The 27077-nt window shown below is 60.1% G+C and overlaps 2 protein-coding genes across 5 annotated transcripts; one reads left to right on the top strand and one right to left on the bottom strand.

The window, feature by feature from the left end:
* Nucleotides 1-109: 109 nt before the first annotated feature.
* DDX54 (DEAD-box helicase 54) lies at nucleotides 110-19891 on the top strand. The gene is made up of 20 exons (XM_086681748.1): nucleotides 110-323; nucleotides 3137-3266; nucleotides 4922-4992; nucleotides 5568-5756; nucleotides 5847-5896; nucleotides 6709-6750; nucleotides 6877-6972; nucleotides 7635-7756; nucleotides 7870-7931; nucleotides 8012-8143; nucleotides 9550-9760; nucleotides 11900-12034; nucleotides 13472-13702; nucleotides 13795-13868; nucleotides 14593-14808; nucleotides 15895-16037; nucleotides 16136-16249; nucleotides 16905-17009; nucleotides 17236-17348; nucleotides 19278-19891. The coding sequence occupies exons 1-20, from the start codon at nucleotides 150-152 to the stop codon at nucleotides 19508-19510; spliced, it is 2643 nt and encodes an 880-aa protein (XP_086537874.1). The 5' UTR covers nucleotides 110-149; the 3' UTR covers nucleotides 19511-19891.
* CFAP73 (cilia and flagella associated protein 73) lies at nucleotides 19110-26807 on the bottom strand. Of its 4 annotated transcripts, XM_086681751.1 has the most exons (7): nucleotides 26607-26787; nucleotides 24618-24723; nucleotides 23992-24096; nucleotides 23460-23660; nucleotides 22669-22890; nucleotides 22155-22313; nucleotides 19110-20631 (listed from the first exon to the last, which is right to left on the bottom strand). In XM_086681751.1, the coding sequence occupies exons 1-7, from the start codon at nucleotides 26660-26662 to the stop codon at nucleotides 20557-20559; spliced, it is 924 nt and encodes a 307-aa protein (XP_086537877.1). In that variant the 5' UTR covers nucleotides 26663-26787; the 3' UTR covers nucleotides 19110-20556. The 4 variants fall into 4 exon arrangements, with proteins under 4 accessions (XP_086537877.1, XP_025789298.2, XP_086537876.1 ...); XM_025933513.2 differs by lacking the exon at nucleotides 19110-20631 and having other exon boundaries at nucleotides 22040-22313; nucleotides 24618-24732; nucleotides 26607-26807; XM_086681750.1 differs by lacking the exon at nucleotides 19110-20631 and having other exon boundaries at nucleotides 22040-22223; nucleotides 24618-24732; nucleotides 26607-26807.
* Nucleotides 26808-27077: the final 270 nt, after the last annotated feature.

The raw sequence follows: 27077 nt of genomic DNA, 5'->3' as shown, positions 1-27077 counted from the left end.
TCTGTGTGTGCGCCCCAAGCCTCCCGGGACTGCAAAAGGGAGGCAGCGCAGGCGGGGCCACGTAGACGCGGCGCCCCCTCTTCGGCCGCGCCGTTGGTACGTCCCCGCGGGCCCCGCCCCCTTCCCCGGTTCCCTGCGCCGGGGCCCGCATGGCGGCCGGCACGCGCCCGGCGGCCGGACCTCGGTCCCGTGCTGCCATGGCCCAGTGGAGGAAAAAGAAGGGGCTGCGGAAGCGCCGAGGCGCGGCCTCCCAGGCTCGCAGCAGCGACTCAGAGGACGGCGAGTTTGAGATTCAGGCGGAAGATGACGCCCGGGCCCAGAAGGTAGGAGCGCGGGGCCGCGACACACTTTGGAGCCCGAGCCCCAGCCCCCCGCATCGCCCCGCGCTTGGGTTTCCCCAGCTGGGGAAGTGGTCACAGCTGAGGGTGGGGAGAGGTCGGCTGGCCGGGGGTCGGGGGCAGGGCCGCCGGAGTGAGCACGTGCGTCCGTGCCCGTCATGCCGCGGCTCCCGATGGCCCAGAGTCTCTGGGTTCCGGGGTCCGGGGCCTGCGGGCCTTCCTGGCCGGCTTTTGGTCGCGCGCGCCTCATTGGCTACTTCTCGCCCAGGGGGCGGGTCCTCGCTCCTTTTGGTCCAATGAAAAGTGCGGGTGCCGAAACTCCGACTTGGAGAGTTTGCCGGATTCTTGTGAGGTTAAATTAAGGGGAGGCTGGGCCGCGTGGTTTGAGGCATTGACGCCGCCCTGGGTAACCAATAGTAAATTAAACATGCGTTTGCTGGCCAGGCTCCATGTGCCGGGCTCCTTGCTGAGAACTTTACATGCCTTATTTATTTAATCCGCACCCCAGCCCCTTGAGCCAAGTGCGGCCTTCCCCATTTTCCAGAGGCGGACCCTGAGGCCTGAAGGGGTTCAGGAGCTTGACCAAGACTTCGCAGCTTGTGAGCGGGAGAGTTGGGATTCAGACCTCCGGTTCCAGGGCTTGTACTGTTTTCCGCTACTGAGTGCCAACTGTATGCAAACGGGGGGGGGGGGGTGTGAGCACCACTATTGCGAAAGAGCTAAAGCCCATTATTTCCCACAGCCGTGTGACCAGACGGTGTCTGACACAGAGCAGGGTCTGGATAAGTAGATGAAAGAGTGCATGTTTATATGAAGAGAGGGATCTATGCTCCTCCAGGTCAGGGACCAGACAGGATCTTAATGTGTTGCCTCACCCCAGTGAACCCAGTGCTTGGCACACAGTAGGTGCTCTATAAATGTGGAGAAATTACTAAAGCACAGGAGGGCACAGAGCGCAGGTGCCAAAGAAGAGCCCATGGATCTGGTTCAGACAAAGAGCTTCGCCCTGTGTTCAAATGTGGCCCAACCCTGTACTGGCTGTGGAACTTCAGAGACATTGCTTAACCGCTCTGTGCCACATCTGTAGAGGGCAGAAGTTTCCACATGCATAGGAAGCAGATGATTATATGCTGCCCAAAGACTGTTGCGAGGGTGAAATTACAGTGTTCGTGCATTCTGCTCATTCAGTAAACATTTCGGGGGCCCCAGTGTGTTCCAAGCACTTTGTTTTCACAGGCCGACAAACTTTTCCTATTCAGGACCGGATGGTAAATATTTTAGGCTTCATGGGGCCACGTAAGGGCACTGTCTGCTTTGTTTGATTTTTTTTTTTTTAACCTTTTAAATGTGTAAAATCCATTCTTAGCTCTCAGCTCTGGCCCAGACAGTTGTAGAGACGATAGAGGGTCACAGAGGAAAGAACATAGACTCTGAAGCCAGGGTTCAAATCCCTGCTGACCGTGTGAGCCTGGGCAGGTCACTTCATGGCTCCGTGCCTCAGTTTCCTTCTCTAAAATGGACAGACTAGTAGTACCTACTTCCCAGAGTCGCTGTGAGAATTAAGTGAGCTAATTTATATGAATGCTCAGAGCAGCACCTGGCTTAGAGGGAGCACCATGGAAATTTTAACCATTATCATGAATTAGTGCTCCAGAAATGTTGTTTTTTTAATTTCTTTTAAATTGTTTTAATGCTTTTTATTTATTTTTGAAGGAGAGAGAGATAGAGCATGAGCAGGGGAGGAGCAGAGAGAGAGGGAGACACAGAATCTGAAGCAGGCTCCAGGCTCCAGGCTCTGAGCTGTCAGCACAGAGCCCGATGTGGGGCTCGAAGTCACGAACCGTGAGATCGTGACCTGAGCTGAAGTCGGACACCTAACCGACTGAGCTACCCAGGCGCCCCCAGAAATGTTATTTCTGAGAGCCAGGGGGACAGTCCTGTGGTCTGAGAAGGCTCCCCAGAGGAGGTGTCTGGGTTTGGTATAGCTGTGCCAGGACAAGTGAGAAGGTTCTGGATAAGCGGGAAGAAGGCCAACAGGAGAGAGAGAGCAGAGTGGGGACAAATGATGGACCAGAACAGGGCAGCTTGGAAAGTCTAGTACCACACACACACTGCATGCTTTGATTGACCCTCTAGAGTTTTGTTTTTTTTTTTTATGTTTTATTTATTTTTGAGACAGAGAGAAACAGAGCATGAACAAGGGAGGGGCAGAGGGAGGGAGACACAGAATCTGAGCTCCAGGCTCTGAGCCGTCAGCACAGAGCCCGATACAGAACTCGAACCCATGAGCCACGAGATCACGACCTGAGTCAAAGTCGGACGCTTAACCGACAGAGCCACCCAGGCGCCCCTAGAGTTTTTCATTCGGGCTTTGAATGACAGGCCAGAATGACAATGATGGTGACACCCCAGGCATGTGTTGGGTGCTGTTCTAGGCTTTCTACTTAACCCATTTAGTCTTTACAACACCGAGGGAGGCGTGTGCCATGGTCCGTCTTCCACGTTTCCCAGATGGGGAAACACAGACTCAGGGAGATAAAGTCTCTGTTCTGAGGTCTCACAACTGGTAAGTGACAGTTGGGATTGAAAGCTAGGCAGTCCGTCTACACAGCCCACTCTCTGACCCCCTGCCCTGCCCTGGCCCGGTTGTAGGAGAGCCCTTTCGTAGAGAAGTCACGTGATCTGGCAGGGGCGACATTGGCCTGAATGTGGGGGGGACGTCCGCAGCAAGACATTCCCTGTCCCCCGTGGTCTGTTTGTGCCTGGAGTGACACCGCCTCTCCGTTCCTCCCTCCCAGCTGGGACCTGGCAGACCCCTGCCCACCTTCCCCACCTCGGAATGCACCTCAGATGTGGAGCCCGACACCCGGGACATGGTACGAGCCCAGAACAAGAAGAAGAAGAAATCCGGAGGCTTCCAGTCCATGGGTGGGTGATCACGCCAGGCATCCGGGGACAGTGGGGCAGTAGGAGCAGGGGCTCGTCATGCCCTCTGCGGTCCGCGACTGATGTCTGCTCTGGGCCCAGCACTGTGGCAACTGTTTGGTGCACTGAGGCCTGGCCCAGCGAGAGAGCCGTTAAAGCAGTGCTGGCGACAGAACGGGCCAGGACATTCGGGGATTTACTGCATGACAGAATGTGTTTCAGAGCAGAGGGAGGGAAGGTGGAATAGCTGGGTGGGACTGGGACACCTGGCTCACTGGAAATAACGCTAAACCCTCTTTCTTGCTCTTTACAAATCAGTAGCACCCGGCACAAAGATTTAAATGTCAAGGTGAATATTTTTGTAATTCTAAAAAAAAGAAGCCCTGGGGCGCCTGGGTGGCGCAGTCGGTTAAGCGTCCGACTTCAGCCAGGTCACGATCTCGCGGTCTGTGAGTTCGAGCCCCGCGTCGGGCTCTGGGCTGATGGCTCAGAGCCTGGAGCCTGTTTCCGATTCTGTGTCTCCCTCTCTCTCTGCCCCTCCCCCATTCATGCTCTGTCTCTCTCTGTCCCAAAAATAAATAAACGTTGAAAAAAAAAATTAAAAAAAAATTAAAAATAAAAAAAAGAAGCCCTTTGTAAGTATGATCTGAACATTGTCCAATTTGACTTGTTTTCAATCAGACATGTATGCCAAAAAACGCTGTAAACTGAGTTAAAGTAAATGCTGTCTCAGGGATATACTTGCAACCTTTCGGACAGATACAGGGTTGATATCCTTGATATACGAAGAGCTTTTACGAATCAATAAGAAAAAGATACCCTGATAGAAAATTGGGTGAAGGAAATGAAGAGTCGGCTCGCAAAAGGAATTTAGACAGCAGGTTCATGTACTAAAACTGTGCTAAATTTCATCAATAATTAGAGAAAAAGCAAATAAAAACATTTACACGTGGCTACTTTCTGCCTTCCTGAATTGTAAAAATGAAGGATTGACCAAAAACCAGCTACAACCATGGTACTTCCCTGTCCCCAGGCCTCCTTTTGCCGTCCCATTGCCGCAAGGCCCGTCCCATTCAGTCTCTAAAGGCCACCTCCCCCACGTGGGACCACGTGCTTCGTTTGTCAGCACCCACGCCCGTGCCCATCATGGGCCCTGGCAACTTACCCCCCTTTCTTTTATCTATAGAAAATTTCAAACGTATCAAAAACTAGAAAACAGTGAGCTCCCGGTACCCATTGCCAGTTTCAACAGTTAGTCCTGTGTCCTCTGTCCCCGTCTTCCCGGAGGATTCTGAAGCGAATCGCAGACCTCCGCTCTGGTATCCCTGAATAATTCCCACATGCCTCCAGGAGACGCAGGAGCTTACCACGCCTGAACAGGCACAGCTCCCCAGCACCCTGTGAGCCCCCGCCACTCTCAGACCCCAGGTGTGTGGTGGCACTAAGTGTGTTCAAAGCAATCCCCAGGAGGTTCATGCCCACCCCCCCCCCCCCCCAGTCAGCAGGTGCATCTCCCGAGTCTCTCTCAGTTTTATTCTGTCGCTTTTCTTTTCTTCTGGCTGTTAATTTGTTGATGACACAGTCATTTGTCCCGTGTAGTTTTCTGTAACGGGCCCTAGGGTCGCCCCTCCCCCTGACCATCCCTGTGTCTTTCCCAGGCTTGAGCTACCCAGTGTTCAAGGGCATCATGAAGAAGGGCTACAAGGTGCCAACACCCATCCAGAGGAAGGTACGAGATGGGGCAAGTTAATGGAGTTGGGGAGGAGGGGACGACCGACTTGGTCCTCCTGTCCAGCCTCTTGACACCCACCCCTTGTCCCGGCTGTCACGATGATCCCCTCTTAGTCTGGCTGAAGCCCCACACAGCTGGTCCGTTTCACAGGTGGAGAAAGTCGGGCCTCTTTGCCATTTGAGCCTCCCCCTGGCTGCCTACCACTGAGCCCCCGCCCGGGCAACTCACAGGCACCCCATTGTCACCCCCTGCTTGTGGGTGTTGTCCTCAGACATTTAGCCAAGATGTAGACCACGATTCTCTGGGGTCCCAAGGAGGAGGAGGAGGATGAGACAGGGAGGTAGAGTCTGGCTTGACCTAAAGAACGGTGTTTCAGCCACGGAAAGAGGCGGGGGTAGTGAGCTGCCTGTCCCTGCAAGTGTACAAATAAGCCTTGGCAGGAATGGGCTCAGGACTGGGCAACAAGCCCCTTCCCACTTAACAAGAACCCCAGTTCGCCCACACCCCGGGGGACTCGACACTCTGGATCGCGTGGAGCTGACCCTCCCCTCCCCCTGCTCATGCCTCTCCAGACCATCCCGATGATCCTGGATGGCAAGGACGTGGTGGCCATGGCCCGGACGGGGAGCGGCAAGACGGCCTGCTTCCTCATCCCCATGTTTGAGCGGCTCAGGACCCGCAGCGCCCAGACTGGGGCCCGTGCCCTCGTCCTCTCGCCCACCCGCGAGCTGGCCCTGCAGACCATGAAGTTCACCAAGGAGGTGTGTTGGGGCCGGGGCCGCGGGGCTGAGCTGGGGCCGGTCAGGGAGGCCTGCGCGAGCTGAGTCATCTCTCTCTCTCTCTCTCTCCAGTTGGGCAAGTTCACAGGCCTCAGAACCGCCCTGATCCTGGGCGGGGACAAGTAAGTGTGCCCTTGCCCCGTGCCACGGTCACCACCATGAAAGCATACCCCGTGTCTCCAGGGTATCAGACTGAGCCTGGGTTGCTCACGAACAGTGTCCGTGCACACTCCTCAAAGGAGGGAAACGTGCAGTAAAACACCAGGAATTTCCCACACAACTCCGACCAAAGTTCTAGAACTTGGACCGAGGATCCGGGGCTCCTGAGGGAGCCACCAGTGCGCAGGGTCAACTAAATGGGTAGCTCGGTTGTATGTGTTTTAATACGTGCACATACTTGTGAGCTGTTGCCCAGACATCAGGGAGGTCTGTAATCGCCCCAGTTGAGAAAGTGTGCTGGTACCACCTTCTGGCGGGTGTGTGTGTGTGTGTGTGTGTGTGTGTGTGTGTGTGTGTGCGTGTGCGCGTGTGTGTATGTGCAGTCAGCACACTTGTCCCACAGATGAGCACCCTGGGGAAGTGGGGGCTTGTGATCACCAGAAACACCTCCCTGGGCTGTGCTAGGCCGCACTCAAAATTCTGGCTCCCCCAGGGGTCCCAAGGATGTGTCAGAGGAGGACTCAAGTTAGGGCTGTGCACCCAGGGGTCTGAGGGCAAGGACGGGAACCCGGTGGGAGTTCTTTGTGGTATCAGTCCTTCTGTATGTTTGAACTTGTAAGTCTTGTCAGGGCAGTGCCTCTGCCTAGTACGACAGCAATAGCCTTTCCCCGCGTCTGAGCCTCGGGTTGGGGTGTGGGCCTCGCCTGGGTGTCTGATTATGGAGAGGGACTAAAGTGACCCGTTCCGTCTCGCTCGCGCCTCCTCTCCCCCCTAGGATAGAAGACCAGTTTGCAGCCCTGCACGAAAATCCCGACGTGTGAGTTTGGGTTGAGGATGGCGGTCTGGGGCCCCTTCCCCGATGGCCGACTGCTGGGGAGTGTGGGGAGGGCTCTGCCGGCGGCCCTGGCCCCGGGTGACCCAGCCCGCACCCCCCCCCTTCCAGAATCATTGCCACCCCCGGGCGCTTGGTGCACGTGGCTGTGGAGATGAACCTGAAGCTGCAGAGCGTGGAGTACGTGGTGTTCGATGAGGCAGACAGGTGAGGCCGCGGGTGCTCCGCCGTGCACCCGCGTCAAGGCTGGCTCCGGGGCCGGGAGGAAGGACTTTGCCGGGAGAGACCTGCGTGGCCTGCCCAGAGCAGTGCTTTCCCAAACGTGGGCCACAGACCCGAGGCGGCACCGGAGCCGACACGGCCTTCTGGTTTTTATTTTGCGTTTGCCTCCGGTATTCCCTTTTAGGGGCACCAAAGACAACAGCAAAACAACCAACAGGCGGTGTCAGAGAACTAGAAAGGAGCACACGGCTGGGAGTGCAGATAGGGGTGGGATCACATAGCAGCCCCGTGAATTTGGGTGAATCTGAGGGTCCGTGGGCCTTGGCGGGCTCATCCACGGGCTGGGGACCCAGCGGCCTGTGCGGGCAGGTGCTGGGAGGGTTGGTACCCGAGGACACGAGACGGGGGCGGGGGCTGCCCGCACTGGCTTCAGCGTGACCCTGCGCATTCCTGAGAACAGACACAGTTTTTAGGTCGGTGCTGCTGGGGCTGAGGAGGTCACGCGGAGAAAAGGGGAGCCGGAGAGCCAGTCGAGCACGTGGGCCGCACGCCAGTCCCCGCGGCAGAATGCGGTGGGGGCCGGGGCGCGGGTCGGGGGCTCGTGGGAACCAAAGCCCCTCTCCCGACCCCCGCCCTCTGTCCCCCAGGCTCTTCGAGATGGGGTTTGCCGAGCAGCTGCAGGAAATCCTCTGCCGCCTCCCCGGGGGCCACCAGACGGTCCTGTTCTCTGCCACGCTGCCCAGGCTGCTGGTGGAGTTCGCCCGGGCCGGTGAGTGAGCCGGGCCGCCGCTGGGGGTGGGGGCCCGGCGTGGGGGGGGGGGTGGGTCTTGGCTTTGTGACTCCCTCCCCCCACCCCCGCTTCCCTGTGCCGACCGACCGCAGGCCTCACGGAGCCAGTGCTCATCCGGCTCGACGTGGATGCCAAACTCAACGAGCAGCTCAAGGTGAGGCTCTGCCCGTGCCCCTTCCTGGGCCCGCGGCCAAGGCCCCGGGAGCCCACCCTCCGCCGCCCCTCTCCCCGCAGACCTCCTTCTTCCTTGTGCGCGAGGACACCAAGGCCGCCGTGCTGCTCCACCTGCTGCGCACCGTCGTGCGGCCCCAGGACCAGACGGTGGTGTTTGTGGCCACGAAGCACCACGCGGAGTACCTCAGTGAGGTGAGAGGGGCCCTGAGGGAGCAGGGACGGGGTTGCCCAGGCCCCCCCCCCCCCCCCCCCCCCCCGCCAGCGCCTCCTCCGAGGCCCCCCCCTCCCGGAGCTGCAGCTCCGTGTGCGGCCACCAGAGGGCAGCACCAGAGCTGGACGCAGGCCAGGGCCGGAGCCCTTTTGTTCTTTAACTTTTTATCGTGAAGAATTCTGAACGCACACTAACATCGGCAGATGGCGTGACTGACTCCCAAGTATTCGGGTATCAGCTCGCAGCCGGTCTTGAGTTCTCTGATCCTCCCCCGCATCCAGGTTATTTGGAAGTACGTCCCCCACAATCCTACCGTTTCTTGTAGGTTTTCAGTGTCCCCCAGATCTCACGTTTTAAAGTGGAGACGTACCCTGCAAGCTGGAAGCTGTGTAAGGAAGGCGTCCTAAGCTCACGAGAGCAGCTTTTTTTTTTTTTTAGTGTTTATTTTTGAGAGAGAGAGAGAGATAAGAGACAGAGAGCAAGCAGGGGCGGGGCAAAGACAGAGGGAGACACAGGATCCGAAGCAGGCTCCAGGCTCTGAGCCATCAGCACAGGGCCCGACGCGGGGCTCGAACCCACGGAGCATGAGATCATGACCTGAGCCGAAGTCGGATGTTTAACCACCTGAGCCACCCGGGCACCCGTTACGGGAGCAGCCTAATGAGTTTTTCCATACACATATACCTGTGACCCTTGGCGTGGGGCAGTCCGCGTGCCCCGGAGGCTGCTGGGGCCCCTTGCCAGTCGTCACCACCTACCCCGGGTTGGCCCCACCTGGGGTCTGTGTTCTGAGGACGCAGCTCACTGGGTTTCACTTGGCTGACGCACTTTTAACGGTGGTTCCTCCGTGCAGCTGCTGGAATCACTGATGAGTAAAACCAAAGTAGTAGTTTTTGAAGAGCAGTTCACACTGTCACGGCCCTTCTTGCGTTCCAGGCCCTGCGCTCAGCCCTGTGTGCATATTTGCTCACGTAATCTTCACAGCAGGGCTACAAAGAAGGAACTCTTAGTCTCCTTATCCTACAGATAAGGAGAGTGAAAGCACAGAGAGGTTAGGTAACTTGCCCAAGGTCACACAGCTTCTTAGCGGCAGAGTTTGTGTCCTGGGCCGGTACTTCTCTCGGGGAGACCTCAGCACCTGTCCTCTGCTTCGGTACTCAAAACAGCCCTGCAGAGACGTGGGGTGAAGTCCCCTTTGTGCTGATGAAGACACCGGGCTGGACCTACTCCCAGAGCTGGGACTCAGACCACAGGGACCCGACCCCAGAACCCTTGGCCCTACCACCACACCGTGGCACCCCCGCCATGGCCTGGCCTCGTCTCCCGCCTCCCGCCTCCCACAAGCCTCCTTACCGCTCTCCCTCCCTCTCGTCTTCACTCCGCGCAGCTGCTGACGACCCAGGGGGTGAGTTGCGCGCACATCTACAGCGCCCTGGACCAGACGGCCCGCAAGATCAACCTCGCCAAGTTCACCCACGGCAAGTGCTCCACCCTCATCGTGACGGACCTGGCGGCCCGCGGCCTGGACATCCCGCTGCTGGACAACGTCATCAACTACAGCTTTCCTGCCAAGGGCAAGCTTTTCCTGCACCGCGTGGGTGAGGAGTCGGGAGCTGGATCTGGGCCCCGGGCGGGGGCCGCGACCACGGGGCTTGGAGCCACAGCTGGAGAACTCGAGGGCCCATGGGGAAGGGCCCATGCGTTCGCATCTCCGGGCACGGCGCGGGCACGATTCCCACGGCTCTGAGCGCCGATCCTCCCACTTTGACTCCCCGTCCTAGGCTCGCTGCCTCCCTTTGCTGTCATGGTGCCCGATGACACGTCCCCTGAGCCCCTCCTCCTCACAGCCCCCTCCCTGCAACTCTGTCACTTTGTCTGGTCAGCTCCTCTCCTTTAAACCTTCGTACGATTTAAATACCCGCGGACCCCTCTGCCTCCTGTTCACCCACGGTGGACAGGGGCTCCTGACTTTGTCGAGTCCGCGCATGGGGCCCCCCTTCCTCTCAGCCCTCCCGGGCCAAGTACTCTTTAATCTCCGGTGATAAAAGTAAGGCACACGCATAGCAGGAAAACTACAAGATGAAACAGAGCAATGGAAGGCAGTGAGTCACGTGCCTCTCGTTAGTGATGTGATGGCCACTCGAAGGTCCCCCAGCGCTCCTGCGGGGCCAGGTGCCAATGTTTTACTCGCTCTTTTTGTCTTTGTGACAGCCCTACGTAGCGGGTGTCAGTGGCATCGGCTCCGTTTCACAGATGAGGAAGCTGAGGCCAGGGAGGTTAATAACTGGCCGGGGGTCATACAGGTAGCAAAGTGGGGCAGCTGGGGCTGGAACCCCTTCTTCACCGCCATCCCTTCTTGCCTCCCTGGTGACATGGCTGTCACTTTGCTGTGTCCCTCGTCACTGCTGTCTTTTTAAAAACAGCGGTAAAGCGTACATAACACACAGTTACCGTTTTTAGGGGTGAGTTCAGGGGCAGTGAGTACGTTCATGTGGCTGTGCACCCATCACCACCAGCCACGTCCAGAACCTTTCCTTCTTTCCAAACTGAAGTTCTCTTCCCATGAAACACGAGCTCCCCATCCTCCCTCCCCCAGCCCTGGCCACCACCATTCTGCTTTCTTTGTCTCCTCTTCACTCACGAACGTGCGTGTTGCATTTGTAAATGCCGGTAAGGTAACCATGCGTCCGTGAGAGAAGAATCTGGCCGGCAGGTTCCGTGTATTCAACGTCGTTGAATGAGTAAACGGTGGCCACCCGTGGTGGGCCCCGGGAGAACCGCCTCCACCTCCAGTCGGGGTGTGTGGGAGGTGCCATCTGGGTCCCCTGCTGCGGGTCAGGGGGCCTGGTCTCCCTTTGGTTGCTGCTTGTGGTGCCCTGGTTCCCATGGCTCTGGGGAGGGGTGGCTTGCAGTTTCCTTGTGGGGTCCACAGAACCCCCAAGGGGACTTTCTCCTGTGCTCTGTGACCAAGTGTGAGTCAGACCACCCCAAATGAACCTCCTGAATATGGAGACACTTTGTTTTTACGAGAGACAGAAACAAGCCCAAAGTAGGGTCACCCTAGGGTTCGCTTAACACAGAGCGAGAGTCGCCGGATATTCCTTCCCGTAACCTGTTTCTTCCATCAGTGTACGTCGTGCGTGTTTTTCGCTCATCATTAAGCATCATTCTATGACGGGTGGGCAAGTTGTGTTTGTAAAGGACCAGAAAGTAAAGATTTGAGGCTCTGGGGGCTTATAGTCTCAGTGATCTCTGCCATTGTAGCGTGAAAGCAGCCCTTGAAAATACGTAAATGAAGGAGTGTGGCTGTGTGCCTGTGAAACTTTATTTATACAAATAGGGGTCCGGCTTTGGTCACCGGCCACAGTGTGCTGGCCCCTTTCCTCGCCTGTATAAGTCCCACCCTGGGGTTTCCAGCTCGTTCATTTAGCCAGTTCTCTGTCAGGTCTTGGGGGAAGATCTCCCAAAGTGGGGACACTGCACACTTCTGATACTGACAACAAGCGAGGTGCCTTATCTTTGTTTCTGCCGACTTCCCAGAGCGCGGCGTTGGCTCGTGCGCTCGTGCAGGGAACCCCGGTGACCGTTGGTGCCCCTTCTCCTTTTGTAGTTGGGGACAGCGGCTCGGTGAGGTGCGGCCTTGGCCTGGCTTGCTGCTTTAGAGTGGGGCCAGTGGGACTCATGCTGGGCCGTGGAGTCCCTTGTCTTTGCGTCAACTTGACCTTTTCTTCCCACAGGCCGCGTGGCCCGGGCGGGCCGAAGTGGCACAGCCTACTCTTTGGTGGCTCCAGACGAGGTCCCCTATCTGCTGGACCTGCACCTGTTCCTCGGCCGTGCCCTCACCCTTGCCCACCCCCATGAAGGGCCCTCAGGTGAGCAGAGGCCGGGGCACCGGGATAGGAGTTCCTGTGGGTCCCCTGTGGGTTGCTGGTGCAGTCCGGGGTGACGCTGTCCTGGCTTGGGGAGGAGGTAGGGCTCGATTTGGCCCCGGGGCGAGATCCCCGTATTTTAAATTCAGGATTTCACATAAAAGTCCAGGTTTCTGATGTCTTCTGGAAAACAGTCAGGTCTGGCTGTGCTGAGTCTGCCTTTTCCTGGGGTTGCTGTACAGGCAGTGCTAGGCCACACGCCTGGATAGATGCCCCCCTCCTCTCCCCCCCCCCCCCCGCCCCCGGGTCACTGCAGCCTTCACCCCCCACTTCTCTTGTGTGCCCAGCTGCTGGAGGTATATGTTTGAGACCCTGCACTTAACTGAGTTTCTGGGGCAGTCTCAGGCAGGTAGAGGGAGACTCGGGTTTAGGCCGAGCTCACAGAACTTTCCTTCGCTCTCTGTGGGGTGGGATCACGTAGGGCAGGAAACGGCGGTCATGGCAGCCTCCACCTATGGGCCTGCCACCCGTCGAGCCCTCAACGCACACGTTCTCGTGCGTTCGTCAGAGAACTTGTGAGGCCAAGCCACGCACCCCGCGTTCCTTGTTACCGAGCAGGGAGGCGGGAGGCCCGGTGTAAACGGACCCTGTGCTCGGGGCCTGGACACGGCATACGGCCCTGCACGTGCTCACCGGGCACCCACCGTGCGCCGCTTCTGTGCCTTGGAGCGTCAGGAGCTCCTGCGGCCGAGCCCCTGGGCCCGGCACCCAAATGCCATTCTGGAGCCTGTGGCAGACCCGGATCAGCACCGGGCGGCGGGGGTGGGAGGGGCAGGGAGAGGGAAGGAGCCCCCACAGCAGCGTCCCAGCAAATGTCACCCACAGAGTGGTTGGCTTTCAGTGGAGACCATCCTGCGTCTGCCTGAGCGCCAGCCAGGGTGGGTGGCCTGGCCCGGGGCCGACTTCGTGCAGAGGAAGGAAGGCCGGCCGGCCGGCAGGCTTCTGACTCAGCGTGGGGGCTGAAGAGCTGCTGGGCAAGACTCCCGACCCCTGCTGAGCCTCAGTTTCCTCCTCTGTAAGGGAGTGTCGTGGTGATTCGGTGGTCTTGTGGGCGAGTCGGCAGAAGGCCAGTAGCCAACAGCTCGGGCTTTGCAGGTCATACGGTCCGTGGCACCTGCTCAACCCTGCCCTTGGAGCACAAGTTAGCCAGAGGCAGTGAGAAAACGGATCAATGGGGCCGAGTTCCAGTACAACTATATTCGTAAACACAGGCGGCGGCCCCGGGGCCGTAACCATGGGCGCCCGGTTGAGCACATCCGCGCGGCTGGCGGTGGGAGCTGCTCCGTACCTGCGGCTCATTTCGTGATTCTGGGGCCGGTGAGGGGAGGGCCAGCCGCAGGCCGGGGCCGGGCCGGACGGGCTCTGCGTGTTTGCTGGCAGGTGCGGCCGGTGGGGACGGGGTGCTGGGCCGGGTGCCGCAGAGCGTGGTGGACGACGAGGAGGGCGGCCTCCGGAGCGCCCTGTCAGCGTCGCTGGAGCTGCGGGGCCTGGGCCGGGTGGCCGACAACGCCCAGCAGCAGTACGTGCGCTCCCGGCCCGCGCCCTCGCCCGAGTCCATCAAGAGGGCCAAGGAGCTGGATGTCACGGGGCTGGGCCTCCACCCGCTCTTCAGTGAGTCCCTGCTTGGGGCACGGGACGGGGGGCAGTGGGTGGGCCCCGCTGAGCCTGCCCCTGGCCTCACATCTCCTCCCCACGCCCACCAGGCTCGCGCTTCGAGGAGGAGGAGCTGCAGCGGCTGAGGATGGTGGACACCATCAAGCGCTACCGCTCGCGGGCGGTGAGTAAAGGGGTGAGAGCACACGGGGGGCGGGGTGAGGCCCTCTGCGGCCTGGGGTCACGCGGCGGCCGCCATGGAGCCGGGACTCTGGCCGAGCCCCCCGCCCCCAGCGGGACCCCGGCAGGGCTTTCCTTCGGGGTTTGCAGGTTCTTTGTTCTCAGCTCTGGTTCATCGGTATCTCTAGAGGCGCCTCCCGTTCTAGAACCATCCCGGCTGGTCTGCAGTAGGTTCACCATGTGGTAGCCATCTCCTGCCACTTCCAGAGGGGTAGACTGAGGCTCACAGAGGGGAGTGACGTGTCAGAGGCCCGGAGCTGGCTTTCAGTAGCCTCTCATCCCCTCTTGACGCCCCCTGAGCACCCCACCTGGTGCCTGTGCGGGGCACGCGTGGAAACGCAGAGAGACCTTCCTGGGAGTGGGCAAGCCAGGCAGCCAGTATCGGGGAAGGAGAGCTGGAGAGTATCATGGTTACGAGCACTGGTGTCAGGGCCACGTGAACTGGGCTTAAAATCCCACCCTGGCTTGTCTCAGCTGTGTGACCTTGGGTTGGTTACTTGCCCTCTCTGGGCCTCCCGTTTCTAATGGTGAAACGCAGGTAATGAGAATAACCACCTCGTTGAAAGGACTTGGAGAGAAATGCCATAGGGACCCCCCCCCCGACCTGTGAGGGCAGGGCCAGGGAGGAGGCGGCCCGTGGGTGAAGGACTCCTGTGTCCTGTCCGCAGACCATCTTTGAGATCAATGCCTCCAGCCGGGACCTCAGCAGCCAGGTGATGCGCGCCAAGCGGCAGAAGGACCACAAGGCCATCGCCACCTTCCAGCAGGGGCGGCAGGGGCGGCAGGAGCAGCAGGAGGGCCCAGCTGGCCCAGGCCCAGGCTGCCCGGCACCCCGGGAAGAGAGGCCTGAGGAGGAGGAAGAGGCAGCGGGAGAGAGTTTGGAGGTATGGGCCCTACCCTGGGGACCCTAGATTCTGGGCCTGGGGGGTAGGGGCAGAGGTGGGGCTGTTCTCAGGGCTCTGAGCAGTCGCTGCGGGTGGATGCCGGGTCCCACCCCTGACACGTGCAAATCGGTAACTCGGAGCCTCAGCCTCCCCGTCGCCGAGTGGTCCCTGTGCCTCGCCCAAAAGCCCGGTGCCGGAGGTGTCTCAGGATCCAGGATCTTCAGGGTGGGTGCCCTGTGTAGACCTAACACCCCATGGAGGTCTGGGGGGTCACTGCTGCCAGAGGCATCGGAGGTCCTGCAACAGGACGTGACGTGCGGCCCCCACGCCGAGGTGACAGGCAGCCTCTTGGTGGCTCAGCTCGGCCTTTGCCACCAAGTGCATTTCAGGGAAGCTCATTTTCAGAACCTCGTGGACCAGGGCACAGCAGCCAGTTGACAACGGTCCCTGGTCTTGGGCCCGCAGGGCAGATTCACGGCAGCACCCAAGGGTCCCTAGTGCTGGCCGTATCATTGTCATCGTCCCTGTGACCGTCTCAGCCTGAGGCCCGGGGCAGGAGGAAAGGGGCAGAGGGGACTCTTGTGAGCAGTGGGGCATGACGCAGGCAGCTTCAGACGTGGGACCTTCGTGCCGGAAGGCAGGCCGGGGGGACACGGACAGCCTGTCCACCTGGTGGGCGAGGTCCTGGATCTGCTCGTCCACCAGGATGTCCCTCTTCTATTTGATTTGGACAGAGGGCTCAGCAGCCAGAAACTACAGGTGAAAACCCTGGGACTAGTCCATACTGTGTAGAACCAGGCCAGGCCCAGAGAGGGGCAGGGCCTTGCCTTGGTCACGCAGTCTGAGGGACCAGCCTGGGGCTGGAAGGTGGGTCTTGCCCCTCTTGGCACCACAGCCCCCCTCTCCCCTACCCGGTGTTTTCTGCCGGTGCTGAGGCGGTGCCGGAACGCGGACGAGGAAACTGAGGGCGGAACTGGCAATACCAAACTTTTAGCCCCTGGTCTCGACTCCGGCTGGACTGGAGGGTGGACAGGCCAGCTGGGCTCCCCGGGGGCTGCCGGTGTGACCGGGGCCTCTGTCCGCCAGGATGTCTTCACAGAGGTCATAGGCCGGAAGCGGCAGCAGCCGGGACCTGAGCGGGGAGCCAAGAGGCGGAGGGAGGAGGCCCGGCACCGGGACCGGGAGTTCTATATCCACTACCGGCCCAAGGATTTTGACAGCGAGCGGGGGTCAGTGGCTGGCTGGTCCTGGGGTGCGGCAGGTCGGGCCTGATGGGCTCGCCGTTGACCCTGTGACCTGTTCCCCCCCCCCCCCCCGCCCCCTGCAGCCTGAGCATCAGTGGGGCTGCGGGGGCATTCGAGCAGCAGGTGGCTGGTGCTGTCCTGGACCTGATGGGGGATGAAGCCCAGAACCTGACCAGGGGCCGGCAGCAGCTCAAGTGGTAAGCGAGCGAGCGAGCGTCCTCTGTGCCCCCGTCTGCCGCGTGGTCCCACGCAACAGGCACGTGGCCCCCTGCCCATCCTGACTCCTGTTTGATCCTCTAGAGCAGGAAATCCCCCCCCCATTTGTGCACAGCCTAGATGGTGACCCCCCCCGTGTTGTCCCACGTGATCACACACAGCGAGGACAGTGACACCACCCCCACCCCCCGCCCCCTGAATTTCATCATACACAACAGGGTATGATCCATCTTGACCCATCTGTCCTTTTTGCCAGCTCGTCTTTCTAGACAGAGCTCGTGACCCATTTCTCCCGTTTGGACTCTGGTTCCAGAGGAGTGATAGGACCCCACCCAGGGTCGCAGAGCCAGGAGGTGGCAGAGTAGGATTGGGAACCCTCCCAGAGGGGCCCCTAACACTGTTCCAGGCCCCCCAGTTCCCGGTGACCCCACACCTGGGCTGCCAGGAAGAGACGAGGAGGGGCAGGGAACAGGCCTTTACTGAGCACTTGCTGCGTGCTAGGCACAGGCACGCTGCCTCCCTTGAGTCCTCTCAGCCACGCAGTGAGAGGGCTGGGGTGGAAACAGGCGCCGAGGGCAAGCGGGCCGCCCCGGCCCCCTCCCTCCATGGCAGCCCTCCCAAGTCCCTCTCCCGCAGGGACCGTAAGAAGAAGCGCTTTGTGGGACAGTCAGGCCAGGAAGACAAGAAGAAGATCAAGACGGAGAGTGGCCACTACATCAGCAGCTCCTACAAACGGGACCTGTATCCAGGGGGTGGGGCCGGGGGGTGGGGCCAAGCGGCTTCTATCGAGCGTCCCCTGGAGGTGGGAGCTGGGTCGGGGGTGGGGCCCAGGGGGTGGGGCCAAGCGGCTCCTGCTGCCCCCGCCCCCCAGAGGTGGGACCTGTGTCTGCCAGCCGGGCAGGACCTGCTACGTAGGTGTCTAGGGCACCAGGGTCCAGCACGCAGCCTCCTTAACACCGTTTCCCAGCTACCGGAAGTGGAAACAGAAGCAGAAAGTCGATGATCGTGACTCAGAGGACGAAGGGGCATCCCAGCAGCGAGGCCCAGAGCGAAGAGGGGGGAAACGGGGCAGAGGCCAAGGTAGGACAGTCCTCAGAACAGAGTGGCAAGTGGCCCATTGGATCATCTGGGCATTTGATTCTCTTTGATCGGGGCCTGAGCCCTTGGGCCGGCGCCAGGCTGCAGTGGGATTTGAACGGGCTGTGTCGGCAGGGCCTGCGCTCCCCAGGCACAGCGTGGTCAGCTGCCCTGCACGCCAGGGCCGGGTCGGCCCCGTGGGGCAGAAAGGCCACCTGGTGGCAGCACTCAGGACCCCTGCCACGGCCTGAGGGGCGATGGCCCCCGTGCTGCCCCCACCTCTGGGAGTGAGCTTGCTGTCAGAGGGCTCCCCCTTGCTCTGGGGGAATGGCCTCTATGCTGGGCACACCACATGTGACCTGGGGGCGAGAAGATACAACGTCTTCTAGGCGAGGGCAGCGACCCGGCCTGGGTGCTCCCATCCAAGGCCTCCCCGCAACCCCGCAGGGCTGGTCACTGCCTCTTGGGTGCCTCTGCATCCGGGCCCTGTTCCATGTCCCAGCTGCTAGACTCGTCCCCATCCTCACTCCGGGCCTCCTGGAGGCTGTGCTCCCTCTCTGTCGGCACTCCTCCTCCTGGGCTGGGCCTCCCCTGTCCGTCCCTCTCCGTCTGTCTGTGGTTTTCTCAGAAGCGTCTTCTCTCTGGGTCTCAGTTTCTGTCTTTCCGTCTGTGACTCTAGATCCCTGTCCCTGCTCCTGTCTCTCTTCATTCTTTCTCTGTCTGCTTTCTTTGCATCTCTCGGTTGTTCTCTGTCCTCTCTGTCTCGTTCTGTCTCCCTCATTGTTTCTGTTCCTCTCTCTACACACACATCTCCCAGCGTTGGTCTCTCCCCCTCCCTGTGTCTCTATGTCTCTTCCCTCTCCGTGCCTCTGTCTGTGTCTCCATCGCCCTGCGCCTCTGTGATGTGGCCCTGCCTCCGCTGGGCTCTCTCAACCCTCGCTGCCCAGCCCCTGCCCACCTGGGATGGAGCAGACCGCTGTTCTGGGCTTGCGGGCGGGCGGCTTGTGGGGAGGGGAGGATGGCCTGGGGGCCTTGGGAAGGAGCAGCTGTTCTCCCTCCAAGCTTTGTCCCCATAGGAGGTGACGGGCCCCTGTCAGGCGCCCCGGCCCCAGTGGAGACATCTGGGGCCGCCTTAATGATCATCTGTGTGGGAGCCCTGAAAAGGTCACTCTTGTGGGAAGGGAGGAGCCAGGCAGGGAGAGGGAACATGGTAGAGGAGGGGGACCCAGAGCTTCGTGGGGAGCCAGGAGGCAGGGGCTAAGTGCCCTTCTGGAGACCTGGGAAAGCAGCCCGGGTGAGGCCATTGACCTGGGCTGCTGCCACTTTGCTGTGTGACCTTGGGCAAGTCCCTTCCCCTCTCTGGCCTTCTGTGACTGCTCTGCTACCAAAGGAAGGTTAAGCTAACAAGCCTAAGGCATGCAATCCAGGGAGACAAGGATTGGAGTCTTTGTCCACCAGTGCTGGGTCCCCAGTGCCTGCCATAGAGCACATGCTCAAGAAATCTTTGTTGGATGATCTGTAATCGTGATAATTAACCTCAGGAGGCTCTTCCTCTGGGCTAGGCCTTGTTCTGAGCACTGTCCACATAGTAACTCGTCTGCTCCTCGTTGGGACCCAGTAGGCAGGTGCTATTATCTGTCATTTAGAGTGGGGAACTGAGGCTCAGAGAAGTTAAGTGACTTGCCCGAGGTCCAAGAGGTCCCAGCTGGGATTTGAACCCTGGCAGGGTTGGCTTGCGGTTCCGTGCAATTGACCACAGCAGCAGACTGTGTAAGCTTTATTGAGCACCTACAACGTGCCAGACCCTGGGGCCACAGCAGTGAGCACAGCACGGGAGTGGGGCCCCCCCGAGGGGCGGTCTGGAGGCCCCCGGAAGGGGAGGAGCCGGGAGCCATCCCGGAGGCTGAGCTCCTTGGATCCCTGTCCTGGCAGGCGCGTCCCAGCCCCGCACCCCAGCTGGCCCTGCGGGCCGCGTGCGCTCAGAGCTCAAGACCAAGCAGCAGATTCTGAAGCAGCGGCGCCGAGCCCAGAAGTTGCGCTTCCTGCAGCGTGGGGGCCTCAAGCAGCTCTCCGCCCGCAACCGGCGCCGCGCCCAGGAGCTGCAGCAGGGCGCCTTCGGCCGGGGCGCGCGCTCCAAGAAGGGCAAGGTGAGGAAGAGCATGTAAGGAAGGTGGCCCGGCCCCCCGGCCCCTCGCCGGGCCCAAGCGCGGACATTGGCAGACGTCCCCTGTCGTACACCGCGCGCCTGGCCCGTGCCGGGCGCTGGCGGAGCTCCCCGCGGGCGCCGTCATCCGTGAGGAGTGTCGTGCGGCGACGGAGCGCCAGCAGCCTCTGCCCAAGACGAGACATTTAAACGGTCTTTGAGGGTGCACGGGGGTTTGCCAGCGAGGTCGGGACGGCCAGAGCCCGAGTTGGCGACCCCGCCGCTGCCGCTTCCCCGCGTTCTGGGTGGTTCCTGAGCCTGGAGGTGGCGGCCACACGGGTCCGAGCCCTGAGTGCCTAAGGCCCGGTGATGTATTTTTAATGTAATAAACCTTTATCAAGCACCCCCTGTGGAGCAGGAGCGCAGTCGGCCCAAGGAGCTGGAAGGGACGGGCCTGAAGAGCTGCGAGGGCATGGGCTGGGGGAGGGGAGGGGAAGTGGGGTGGGGGCAGAGGGCTCAGCTGTTCCCCCCTCCGGCTGTGAAAGGGTTAACACCTCCCCACCGCACCGCAGAGGTCAGAAGCTGTCCTGGCCTCTGCCCTCCAAGCCTTGGGGTCCTGGGACGGTCAAGGCAGCCTCCGGCAGCTGGGTTCTCAACCTGTGCCCGTCCACAAGAGAGCCTTCGTGAGCAGGCGCCCCGCGAACGGGTGTTTGCTGTGTGGCTCTCTTGCCGACGCTGTTTTACTCACCAAACACCCGCCTAGAATTTGCCAGAATTTGCACCAGGCTTCGTTCCAAACACCTGACAGACATCAGCTTGTTTAATGCCGTGACTGTCCTGGGAGGCAGGACCCGGTGCCAGGCCATGTGGTGGATGAGGGACTGGTGCCCCCCAGCTAGCCCACATTTATTTAGTTCTTGCTGTATACCTCTCATGCACTTCCCACGGCAGCCCCAGGGGCACGGCCGTCCCATCTTTCTGGTGAGAGCCACTCAGCACATACCCCGCAGGAAGTGTGCACTTCCTTTCCAGGGGGCCCCCCTGTCCCCCTGCTTACCTGGGTCAGGGCTAGCAGGCAGGTGTGGGCTTGGCCTGCCCAAGACTGGCCAGCATGGCAGAGAGGTCCAGAATGAACAGCTTCACCTGGGGGTCCCCAGCACAGCCAGAGTCCCATCCCAGTCCCCGAGGGTCCCGTCCCCACCCTCCACCCCAGGATGCTGCAACGCAGGGTTTAGGGGTGGAGACCCCTATTAAAAGCCAGCAACATGCTGGTTACCAGCAGCCGGCAAACCTGCCCTAAGCTGTTCTCGGTTCTTTGGGTCTCCGTCCCGACCCCCCAAATGGTTTGTGGTTGTCGGCAGGTACCCTCATAGTTTCCTAGCTGACTATCACTTGCGTTACAATTAAAAGTACTTTTATTTGCAACGATTCGTTTCCCCCTATTTAAACAGATCGGGCATATTCACCTGTGTCTGGTCTGCTCTCCTCTCCGAACACTCCCAGATTTTGTCCTAATTAAACTTATTTATTGATACGAACTTCATGAACGCCCATGGGTCCACTGCCAAGAGCTAGAGCTTGAAGGAACTTATCATTGGGTTCTCCCTTAGCGTTTGTCACAGAGAGGGAAACTATGTTTCTAACAAAAATAGGAGAGAGTTAGGTTACCCCTTGTAAGTGGAGGACAACTGGGAAAATGCTACAATGAACGCAAAACCCAGTCTCTGCATTCTGGTTGGCCGCTGTCGCCTCCACGGGGTGTGAGGCTCGGGCCCAGAGACCAGAGAGCACTACAGGGGTTAAAGGTAGAGTCGCCCCACAGTGAGCCTTTCTCTTTGGTAGAATCGGGGTTGGTTGAAAAGGGACGGGCATTTGCCTGCTACGTCCTAACTGAGCCTCTGTCCCTCCTGGAGTCGTGCACCGCAGGGTGCTGGGCCACACTTGGGAGAACTGGAGACATCCATCCCTCTCCGGGTGTGGAACAAAGGTAGGCTCCCGGGGCCCCGGTTCCTGGCGTTTGGTTGGGGTCGAGGGTGCTGGGCGCAGGACAGGAGTGGCAGGGGCTGGGGTGCCTCCTTTTGTGTTTCTTCCGCTTAAAGGAACCATGCTCTGGGTCCCCATTAGGAACAACAGAGGGGTCCGAAACCCCCTCCCTCTGTAAACCGCGTCACATATTCTGCAACCTTGCAAACCTGAACGACTTGGGCCACAGTGCCATTGGTGGTGCCCTTGTGCAGAAAGACGAGGGCACGGCCCCGCCCTCCCTCTCCCTGGGGAAGCAGAGGCCTGTCCCTGCCAGGAGCAAGGGTGAGTCTCAACCTGGTTTCTTATTGATGTCACACTTGTTAATGCTGTCTGACCCTGGGACGAAAGACAGACTCTTGGCCTAAAGTACAATATCGTCACACACCTCGGCCCTTGGGCGCAAGTGAGAGGCCTGGGACCCAGAGAGGGGCATGGCGGCTTGCTTCTGGCCACAGAGCAGATGCCCCGCAGAGCCAAGACCAACCCAGCCGCCTAGGCAGGGTTCCCAGGTGGCCACAGAGGAGGGGGGGGGGGCTGGAAGTGTGTTTCCTGATCACAGAGGGTCATACTGAACCCGGAGACTTCAGGCACTGTGAAGCTCTGAATCTGGGGGTTGGAGGGCACGTAAGGAGGGAGCTCACCTGCTCCAGCTGCCCCTCAGTGTCCTCGATGTCCAGGGCAGGCAGGTGCGTCTTGTGCCGGCACACTAGCTGGAACAGGTTGAGCGCTGCTATCCTAGCGCGTCCCAGGAGAAGGGTCTTCTCCGCCCCCGTGTTCTGGATCTGAATCCACTTGGATTCCTGCAGAACACCCCGCCCCCTTCCCCGATCAAGGTTTGGGCCTGCTGAGGAGGGTGGGGGGAGCCCCCTCCTTTCCCTCCAGTCTGGTGCGCCCGGGCGCCTCCGGGAGAGGAGTGCAGGAATTGGGCGTCAGGTTGGGCTAGGACTGGCCTCCTGTGTCCGGAAGCGCGTTCAGATGCTGGAATCCGCCCGTTAGCGCTGCACCCCTCTGGGGTAACCATTGCCTTCTGGTCTTAGCACTCGTGGGCTCCCCTCTGGGGTAACCACTGCCTTCTGCTCTTAGCACTCGTGGCACTCCTCTCCGGAGGTGGGAGGCTGGGGTCCCGGGCGCCCACCTCCTCCCTCCCGGCCGTACCCAGCGCAGCGTGCGCTCCCTCGCGGCCTCCAGGCGCTCCAGCAGCTGCACTCGCTGCTGGCCCTGCCCGAGCAGCTCGCTCTGCCCCGCGTCCCGCAGCCGCTGCAGCTGAGCGCGCGCCTCCTCCAGCTCGGCCAGCCGCTGGCGCTCCGTGAGCCTCAGCGCCGCCTGCATATCGACCAGGCCGTCGAAGCGCGCCACCAGCTCGGGGACCTCTTGGAACTAGGGTGCGGTCAAGATGGGGACTCAGCCGGCCCGCAGCCCCCTCCCCTCCCCCCGCCATCCGGCCCTCCGGCGCCTCCTCGGTTAGCCCACGTGCAAAATGAGGGTATCTCACGGCCCCTACCCCAGAAACGAGGACTGCTCTCGCCCCTCCCCACTCCAGCATAAAGCCTAGCCAACTTCACTGCCTGTGATTAGTATTCATGTAGTGTTCATGTATTGTTCAACCGGTATCTATTGAGTGCCTGGGCACACCCCCTCCTTCTCCTGTGTGTCCCTGAGTGAGAGTTATCATTCTGAGCCTCAGTTTCCCCGTTTGTAAAAATGGGGGGGAGGGACCCGGGTTTCCCCCATGCGGTTGACAAGAACAGGACTTACATCACCGGGCGTTGGGGAGAATTCAGAGCAAACCTTGTCCCTGGCATACAGTCAGTGCTCAATAAGTGGTGATTCCTGACATACAGTCAGCGCTCCAGTAGTGCACACCCAAAACCTTTCCAGAGGCCACCCGACCTGGTAGCCAGGCTGCATGGGGGCGCCGAGCCCCGAAGCCTCCGCAGGGTACTCACCTCCGGCAGCTGCTCCAGCACTCGCCCCAGCAGGCGCGCGCAGGGCTCCAGGCGCTCCAGCCGGCACCGCAGCCGCGCGCGCTCCCGCTGCAGCTCCTCGAACTGGGCCCGAAGCCGTAGGGCCTCCGCCTCCCGGCGGTCCGCCTGGAGCCGCTCCTGGGCCGCCCTCCGCAGGGCGCGGTTGCGCCGGGCCTCGGTGTCCTGGGGAGGCGGACAGAGCGGAGGCGACCGCCCTCGGGACCCGGGAGCCCGCGGGGCTCGCTGCTTCCACCGCCCCAACACTTGGCGCGCCCAGCCGTGGTAGCAGACAGGTGGCCCGTGGGCAGAGTGAGCAGTAGCTCTGATTTTGGTCCCTCTCCTCTCCCCCACGCTTTTTGAAAACTCGAATATGACAGGCGGTGCGTGTGTATTTCCTACTCTACAACCTCTTGTATTAGTCAGCACACTTTTAAAATTCCCGAGCAAGGCTGCCCCTGCAGGATAGAGACTCCCTGACCCGCTGACCTGCCTCCCCCCAGCAGTCTCCACCTACCTGCAGGAACTTGTCAAAGCGGACAAAGGACCCCTTTAGCTCCTGCTCCTTCTGTTCCAACTGTTCCCAGCGCTCTTTCAGCGCTGCTCTCGTGGTCTGGAACACCTGGGGGAGGTGAGGAGTGGGTGTCTGTGTGTTTGGGGGTCCAAGTTATCCAGTACTTTCAGGATCCTACTTATCTGTTGCTCCTGAGCTTGTCCGCACACCCCTGCTCAAACCCGCCCATGGCTCCCACCACCCCCGATGAAGCCCAAATGCCCTCCCGCAGCCAGCTTCCCTGAGCATCCTTCTGGCCTCATCTCACCCGCTTCCTCTGACACTCTGCCTTCCAGACGTTCATCCACCTGTGTTTTGTCCTTGCCTTCCAGTTTTGTATGTGCTGTTCCCTCTGCCCGCTTCTCCTTCCTCACCCCACCCTCCTTTACTGGCTAAGCCGACTCGCTTGCCCTTTCCCAATCCCCAAGACATTACTTCCTCCAGGAAGCCCTCCTTGACCACCCCTTCGTGGAGATAGAGGCTTCCTCTGGGCTCCCGCAGCGTCTTCTCAGTGCTTCCCCACCTGGACACTTGTGGTTTTTTTTGGTTTGGGGTCCCAAGACGTCTCAGGGACTGCAGTGGAGGCTCACCTCCCTCTGGGCCCGCAGGCCTCGGTCCGCGTCTGCCAGCTCCTGCCTCTTCTCCAGGAGACGCAGCACTGGCGGGAAGTGGTCCACACTTTGCTCCGGGATCTTCCTGGAGGAGCTCCAGGAGGAGGCAGGGATGAAGGAGGCAGAAGGTGGGGCCCCCAACCCCCCGCCCCACTAGTGCCTGAAATACCCCCATTAGCCCCACGCTAGCTGCTGAATTTATTGAATTCGTTCAATAAATTGTACCGAGCACCTACTCTGTGCCAGGCATCTTTGCAGGCACTGAGGGGTGCAGGTGTGCACAAGGCAGACAAAATCCCCACCTTCCAGAAGCCACCAGGCTGCTGGGGGGGCGGAGCACACAGAAAACAAACCTAACAATGAATAAGGCTAGGCCGAGGTAGGTGCTCAGAGGAAAAATTAAGCAGACAAAAGGAAATCTTTTCCTTTTTAAAAATTTATTATTTACTTATCTTTATTTTATTTTTATTATGTGTTAATTTTTGAGATAGAGAGACAGGGAGAGAAAATGAGCAGGGGAGGGGCAGAGAGAGAGAGGGAGACAGAGGATCAGAAGCGGGCTCCGAGCTGACAGCAGAGAGCCTGACGCGGGGCCCGAACCCACAAACCGTGAGATCATGACCTGAGCCGAAGGCAGTCGCTTAAGCACCTGAGCCACCCAGGTGCCCCCCACCTTTTTTTTTTTGAAAGAGAGAAAGTGTGCACACAAGTGGAGGGGCAGCGGGAGGGAGGAAGAATTTTTTTTTTTTTAAGTTTATTTACTTATTTTGAGAGAGAGAGAGCGTGCATACGAATTGGGGACGGGTAGAGAGAGAGGGAGAATCCTAAGTAGGCTCCAAGCTATCAGCGCAGAGCCTGACACGGGGCTCCATATCACGAACCTGAGCGAAAACCAAGAGTAGGAGGCTTAACTGACTGAGCCATCTAAGCGCCCCAAAAGGAAATCTTTCAATAGGGAGATGAAAAAGTCTCTCAGAGGAGACTCTGAGGTCGTCTGGGCAGAGACGCGAAGGGCAAGGGGGAGTGAGCATGTGGACACCTGCAGGGAACAGCCAGTGCGAAGGCCCTGAGAGAAGGATCTTGGTTTGTGGAAGAGCTGGAGGCTGCTGGTGGGGGGCAAGGGCCGTAAGAGAGGCAGGGCAGCCGCCGGGAGACCGGTGACGGGGTTCCGGGATAACACAGAGATAGTGTGATGCTGGTCAGGTGGTTGTAGGGGAGAGGTGAGGAGGGTAGGTTCGGGCTACAGCGTGAGAGCAGAGCTGCTGCCGCGATTGGGGGTGGGGGGGAAAGGAGAGAAGGATGAACTCAGAGCCGGAAGGCGGGTGCTGGTGGAGGTCTGGATGGGGCGCAGGGGAGACCAGCTCCTTGCTGCGGCCAAGCTGCGTTGGGAAGGCTGTTCGGCCTCCCTCAGACGTCCCTGGGAGGGCTCCAGAAGGAGGCTGGGATCTGAAGGCATGCTCTGGGGCGGGGGGGGGGGGGGGGGGGCGCGAGGGCGCAGTGCTGCACACAGCCCTCCACGGTGCTGTGTAGAGAGCAGAAGGGAGGCTCCAACAGAATGAGCGGGAGGGCCTTCCCGGCACCGGTCCGGTCCAGACCGACACTGAGCTTGGGCCCCTCGGTCACTGCTGAGCACAAAGCAGGCACCCGACAAGCTTCCTCTAGTCCTCCTTGAAAGCGCAGAGCTTTGCAGGGATTCCCATCTCAGTGCAAAGGATCTAATCGCAGCCTCCGGATGGCAGCCAGGGGTGGGGATCCGGAGCAGAGGCTGTTAACCCAGCTCTGCCCTAACTAGCCCAGAGACCGGTTTCCTCTGAGCCTCAGTTTCTTCCTCTGTGAAGTGGGGACAGTAATACCCCAGCAGGAGTTGCCCAAGGAAGCCAGACGCCACGGTGGGCGAGAGGAAGGCACGGGTCATCCCGCCCGCTTCTGCCCTCCTTCCAGCCCTCCCTGCCATCCCAAGACACTCACGCAGGCAGTTTCTCTTGCAAGGCCAGTCGGAAATATTCCTCCCAGGGCACTGCCATTGTGCCGGCATTCACCCTGGGCTTTCTTTCCACGGATGGAGTTTTGCACCAGCCAAGGGGGCCCTGGGGGTTTCTGATGTTCTGATGGAGGGCAGTGTGGCAGCGGGCTCTGTGCTCCGCGAAGGCGGCCACCTAGCAGGCCTTGGTTGCCGGGGCAACCAACCACACAACATTCCACGGCCGGCCTGAGGCCTCGGGATTCCATCCTGGGAGGGGAGAGGGCAGGGGGCCGCCCAAGGCGGGTAGGCCGGGGAGCAGACTCTGCCTATTTCAGAGATGGCTTTAAGTCCCAATCTAAACTGGGGTGCAGTGGAGAGGAGGTGGCTCCTTCAGCCAAAAATGTACCCATTTGGTGCCACATGTCTGGTGAAGCCTCTTCCTGGCTGGGTGGGATGGGACGGGACGCCTCTATCAT

The sequence above is a fragment of the Puma concolor genome, chromosome D3 (assembly GCF_028749965.1).
Source record: "Puma concolor isolate L17-30 chromosome D3, mPumCon1.1.hap2, whole genome shotgun sequence".
Classification (NCBI taxonomy): Eukaryota; Metazoa; Chordata; class Mammalia; order Carnivora; family Felidae; genus Puma; species Puma concolor.
Note: the sequence above shows the minus strand (reverse complement) of the source record. Positions and strands in the feature narration are given on the sequence as shown.

Bases quoted from the DNA above. Each gene is read 5' to 3' on its own strand.
- DDX54 (XM_086681748.1), top strand. From the start codon at position 150: ATGGCGGCCGGCACGCGCCCGGCGGCCGGACCTCGGTCCCGTGCTGCC. The intron at 5,757-5,846 runs GTGTGTTGGGGC...CTCTCTCTCCAG, and splicing joins CCATGAAGTTCACCAAGGAG to TTGGGCAAGTTCACAGGCCT. The intron at 17,349-19,277 runs GTAGGACAGTCC...CTGTCCTGGCAG, and splicing joins GAAACGGGGCAGAGGCCAAG to GCGCGTCCCAGCCCCGCACC.
- CFAP73 (XM_025933513.2), bottom strand. From the start codon at position 26,662: ATGGCAGTGCCCTGGGAGGAATATTTCCGACTGGCCTTGCAAGAGAAA. The intron at 24,097-24,617 runs GTGAGCCTCCAC...CACCTCCCCCAG, and splicing joins GCCTGCGGGCCCAGAGGGAG to GTGTTCCAGACCACGAGAGC. The intron at 23,661-23,991 runs GTAGGTGGAGAC...CCGCCTCCCCAG, and splicing joins GCTTTGACAAGTTCCTGCAG to GACACCGAGGCCCGGCGCAA.